Consider the following 6,079-nt stretch of genomic DNA (forward strand, 5'->3'; position numbering starts at 1 on the left):
ACCCATCCACCACTACTCTCTGGGTGCGCCCCATTAGCCAGTTTTTTACCCATCCAACTGTGTAGGCATCAATGCCACAATCGCTTAATGTATTAATGAGAATGGGGTGAGAGACAGTGTCAAAGGCCTTCTTAAAGTCTAGAAAGACTACGTCCACAGCAACACCATCATCCAAGGATTTAGTTACCTGGTCATAAAAGGCAATCAGGTTGGTCAGGCAGGACCTGCCTTTGATGAACCCATGCTGGTTGCCCCTGAGCATGATCTCTCCTGTTGGCCCCCCACAGATGTTCTCCTTGATGATTTTCTCCAAGATCTTCCCAAGCACTGAGGTGAGGCTTACAGGCCTATAGTTACTTCCTTCCTCCCTTTCTTAAAAATGGGGACCACATTAGCTAGTTTCCAATCCCCCGGCACCTGGCCAGATGAGCACGAATGCTCATACAGCCAGGCCAAGGGCTCCGTGATGACCCCTGCCAGCTCCCTCAACACCAGATGCTACCACTGAAACACCGGGGACTCCAGCCAAAAAAAAACAGACTCTTGGTTAAGAATGGGGCCATTAAGACAAGTGATAAAAACTAACATATTTGCAGCTTTGTATTTTAAATTAACCTGTTCATCAGAAAGAAGAGAAGGTTGTACAAAAGTACTCTAGGAAGTATTTGGAAATGGGATTTTTGTGGATAGGTATGAAGATGAGCCACAACCTCAGCATGCTGCTTGTTACGAATATTACTAAACCAAAATTTAAAATGAGGCAATTTTCAGCACTACTTAGAAGCCACACACAAGTGTTTTACTTAAACTACAAGCTGAAAAGTGTTACAGGAGAATGGGTTGATAAGCCTGCCCTTCATCAATAAATTCAATATACAAGGACTGCAAAAGCTTCTCTAAGTTGCTTATCGCAGAGACAGGGAATTCTCACACAACCAGGAAAGACTTGATCTTACCAACAACAAAGAGGTAATGATTTCTATTGCAAGGAGAAGAAAGATTCAGAAGCAAAAATGTCTGAAGTTCATTTTCTAATCATACCAGATAAGCTCTAATAAAACAAATGGTTGAAAACCAGCATAAAGAAATAACCAGCATCAAAATAAGTGTTCTCTGCTATGAAATTGATTACACTAGCTGTGTTAAAAGTGCTAATATTCTGACATTTGTCAGGTGTGAATTTAGCAGAGAGACTTCCTGTTTCAGTAATCATTACTAAGACATACTATAGTAAAAACTATTTTTAAAGCTAGGAATGAATCCACTGGAAGCAATGGTATTGATTGGATGTGCTATGTCGGAAGCCATAGTGAACACCAGGAACTATTTTTGTACAATGAGGTTGGCTGGCTGTGACAAGGAAAAGCACTGATCCATTTAAGTTGCCTGGAGAAGTTTGAGTGTTTTTAATAAAGGGTTTGATATGGGCAAATAGTGGCCAGCAAAAAAGGTGGTGGTTGACAGTAATCTATTAAACTAAAAAGTTTGAAACCACTGGACTAAATGACCTTCTGGCCTTAAACCTCTATGGCTCGTACTCTGAAGCATGGAGACACTAAAGCATTCCTTAAAAATAAATCAATGAGAAATCACCATAATTTCCCTAACGTGCATTTCCCCCTAATTTTTTATGAAATTTTCCAGCCTGAGGGAAACACCAACTATAGAGAATAATATCAACTGCCACACTTCAAATTTACCAATAGTTATAAGCAACTAAAATAGGGTTTATAACAGGGAGCGTCTGGCACTGTTAATAAACAGTGTTACCAATCCTACATATAGTAAACATAACAATGTGACCCAATGCAGAAAAACAGATCTTGTAGGTGTTGACTTCCCAAACAACATGCTGCAGATGAAACGAAAATACCTTAACTCACGTCAATTTCACACCTACCACTCAGCAACTAGTGGACAGCCATGAAATGGATAACAGTGATATAAGGACATATTAAAAGATAAAGAATATCCCCCCCGCCGCCACCATACACAAATGAATGTTATAAAAAATACCCCCCCCGCCGCCACCATACACAAATGAATGTCACTATAAAAAAAAAAAAAAAAAAATCAGTGGTGTATCTACATCTTAACATAAATGGGAATAACATGCTTAGAGAAGGGTAAAAAAAAAAAGGACAGAGTTGAAATAAAATTAGCTTGTCTTAGTTTAGTTATAAATAAAAATAGGAAACTACACAGATTTATAACAGAGAATGTTACATAGAATGTTTGCTGCTATTTATTCTAAATCAGTGATTCCCAAATTTTGGGGGAAAACAGACCCCTGTCAACCTTCAAAATGTCATGGACCATCACATACCCTTAAACTTTCAGATGAAGCATAGGAAGAAAAGCAAACCATGGGCTGCTTGCCACAGTGATACACAAACTGCAGTTTGGAAACCACTACCCTACATTAGGTAAGTCATCCAGCCTGTGGGCTCTCTCTCTGGCCAGACAATGCAACTCTGGATCTGGATCTCACTGTTGTTCCCAGAGGCATTCTGCCACTGCAGCCAGAAGCCAAGGACCTAGTGCTACTCCTTCCCCTACCGCCACAAAATATCCAGGTTTTTATTTGCCACTCAGCTTGCAAAGTCATGACAGAGGAAAAAGTGGCAGCAGCACTGATACCCCCGCATGCTGGCCTTGCCGACACTACACTTGTGGCAGCCACAGCAATAAGTCCCAAAGGCAATACCAGCTCACCAACTCATTTGAAGTTGACACCCTTGCTCTACATCAGGGATGTCAAACTCATCAGAGCCAGCCTGATCTAACATATAGGGCTGATGGGGTACACACTGCATGCTGTAGTCTGAGACCTACAGCAGTATCATGGGCTGTGTATTTGATGTCCCTGCTCTACATAACACAAAACAGTGACAGGCCAAGCAGTTAAGTTAAAGGTAAATGTGAAACTCACACAGGAATTACTTTGTTCTTTTTTTAAAAATACTCACACAATTCTCATAAATCACTTATGAGACTCACTGCTACAAGACAGTGAAATAAACCTCTTAGTAGGATTGCAGAGTAATTAAATACTTATATAATTAAATTAGAGTAATAGTTATACTACCTAGAGTACCAGGGTGGAATTTTTAAAATTGGTCTGAGTGGTTTAGGAACCCAGGCTCCATTGAAAGTCAAAGAACACAGAAGCAGTAACTTGGGAGGACCCTTCTAATACTGTCCTCTACATCTGCAGGCAATCATTTGTCCAATGGAAGCCCAAGAATGTCTTTTCCAACCTCTCTTACATACCACAAGTACAAAGTATTATAGTGGGAAAAAGCAAAGACAAACCTACAAAATGCCACAGGTAAAAAAAACCAAAACAAAAGAGGAGACAAAGGCCAAATAAGTCAAACAGGAGTTTAGCTCCTAATCGCGCACGGCTTTTTTTTTTTTTTTTTTAATATCACTACTTATGTAAGGAAAAGCATCATCTTGTTTCAGGATACAAGTCAACCAGTATTTTACTGAAAGTGGAAATAAACAACTCTTAAAAGGAAGATTATCATAACATTCTCTAATAAGGAAGTGGGTCATATGTGCCCACTTCCAAAACATCTAATAACAGCAACAGCAGGAGCCAGGCCCAGTTGCTATACTGGCACAGTGGGCGTAGGTCCACCAGGAAACTACAAGCCTCCTTCAGTTGTTAGAGGACGGCCACTATGTAATCACTAAATGCCTAGGACAAAGGACAAAAATCAGGGAGAGGAGTGAGTGTCAAATGTTCTAAGGGGGATATTGAGCAGAGAAAACCTATTAGCACCCACTGTGCCTGGAACATATATAAGGAGCTTAAGGACACCACCCAGTGAAACTCTGCCTGGAGACATGCATGGATGAATGAAAGAAAAACAAGTCCCAGAGTCACCTGGGTCCCCTCCAGACCGCACCTCCTTCCTGGCAGGATAGATGGATAGCTTGGCCAGGACCAGAAGGAGGTTGATCAGAAGGTCCTGAGGCTTTGTGGGGTTATGTACAAAAAATAAGAAACACAGGGAAAAGTGTGGGCAGAATCTTAATAATAAGCTCTTGGGGAAGCAGCAGAGGGGCTGCAGCCTTGTTCACCTGAGGCAGGCATGTGCCAGGGTATCCCTCTGACTACAGAAGAGGCAGGTGTTGCAGAAGAGCCTGTGAAGCATACCAGATAATACCCATGCCAATGGCTCTGTGCAGGAGCCACTGACTTAGATCCCTGGAGGCTCATGACATTAAGGTGGAATACACACTGGTCCACCAGGGATTCTAGCCTTCAGCAAAAGTGTCCTGCCATTTGGCTTGTGGGAGGAACATGAGGGTGGGATGGTGAATGATACAGAGCATGAGTGTGTAGAGCTGGTGACAATGGACTGTTCAGAAGCAGACTGGTTTGATGTCCCCCAGCCTACCAAGGTGGTGCAGTGGTACTGAACTTGATGGATTGGTAATCATATTCAGCATGACAGCTGCCATCTCTGCTCTTTGGGAAAAGCCTTAGAATAGAGAGGAGTTATTTATGGAGTGGCAAAGTAGGATCTTATCCTTTTCCACAGCTCTTCTCCACCACAAAATATAGGGTCCTGGTCTTTTCATGAGTCATCTTGCTGAAATTTGTAAGCACCTTGCTGGCAAGTTCTTCTGATCTTCTGTGTCTGCATTCAATATAATTTTTCAATATCTGCTAAGAATGTTCTCGCAATTCTATCAAGCCTTCAGTAATATGGCATTTATACATGGGTCCTTTTACCAACTCCATCACTAGTATCTAGTTGTGCTGTAAGTAACGTTATTATCCGTTATTCATTCTCTAACTCATAGGGGAAGTTTTAGATGCAATATAGTATATTACTGCTATATTAACTATTTATAAAAAATAGTGTTTTTATATTACTGTTGTATTTTCTAAAACAATGTCATGAAAAAAAATTCAGAAGCAGGTTGAACAGACATATATTTGGCTGGGATGGTTTAATTAGAGCCAATCCTGTCTTGAGCAGAGGACTAGACTAGATGACCTCATGATGTCTCTCACATCCCTACTTGCCTATAATCCTCAAGTCAGGAATGATCACATTCCTCAACGAAATTTTTGTGCTTTTATAAGCACTTTGCATCCAGAGATTCCAAATACTTTCCAGACCACAAAGTGAATCCCCTCCAAAGTTAAGATGTGGAACCTGAAACAGGACAAAGATTTCCTCCACGTGAAACAGTACATAGACCCAGAACGCTCGACTCCACTGTCAGCTCTCTATTTACAGCTGCGTTATGTATTTTAATGACCAGCACTGGGCCACAAAGGCCACATGTGTATGCATGCTCCTTTGTATGCTAACTCTGAAATATATGGACCACCATCATAATGTGAATACCATCTACAAAGGACCCTGGGTCTCAACTGCTATGCCTGCCATCCCAGGCATTGTTCTTCTTACCAGTGAGATCCAGTGTTCTGTCTATGAAGATGACAGAAGCTCTGCCTTGGGCTGTTTTCCTCCGGTTCTTGGCCAGGGCATAATTTGCCAAATCCCCTGCAATGACCTTGCTCAGTGTGCCAATGGCAAAGCTCTCCTCTCTCACGTCCAGGAACTCAAACAAGGCATTGAGGCCCGACACCAGCATCCGGATCTGAAGCTGCAGCTCAGTGGGAAGCAAGGCAAAGTCGAGGTCACTCAAGTTGCTGAGTTTTCTCTTCTCGGGCCTGGAGGAATTGAGGCGAGGCAGGTCCTCAGGCATCAGGGGGAAGAGGGAGGAAAAGGCGGGCATCACAAAGAGGTGCGCAGAGACAGGCACCAGGAGCAGAGGCACGTGCAGCACCTCAGCCGTGTAGCCCAGGTTGCCCATCCACTGGCACATCTTCTCCTCAAACAGTTCGAAAGCAGCAGCCGCACCGCCCGCGTCGTGCTCGGCGCCACCGCGCTGGGCCAGCAGGTGGGCGGCAGGGCTAGCAGCGGTGAACACCACGCAGTACTGGAAGCTGCTGAGACTCAGCACATCGTGGATGGTGTCGGCCGTGCGGCCGCGCAGGAGCCCGCTCACCACGAACAGCGCCTTGGGCTGCCCCGGCCCGCCCGCC

At 43.3% G+C, this 6,079-nt stretch overlaps 1 protein-coding gene across 1 annotated transcript in view; it reads right to left on the reverse strand.

The window, feature by feature from the left end:
* The window catches only part of SCFD2 (sec1 family domain containing 2), a 407,563-nt gene that overhangs the window by 400,967 nt on the left and 517 nt on the right, over positions 1 to 6,079 (reverse strand). Inside the window, exon 2 of the mRNA XM_025198344.1 lies at positions 5,439 to 6,074. Within this exon, the coding sequence (XP_025054129.1) occupies positions 5,439 to 6,074 (636 nt within the window). The remainder of the gene's footprint in view (positions 1 to 5,438; positions 6,075 to 6,079) is intronic.

Source organism: Alligator sinensis, unplaced genomic scaffold (assembly GCF_000455745.1).
Source record: "Alligator sinensis unplaced genomic scaffold, ASM45574v1 scaffold134_1, whole genome shotgun sequence".
Taxonomy (NCBI): Eukaryota; Metazoa; Chordata; order Crocodylia; family Alligatoridae; genus Alligator; species Alligator sinensis.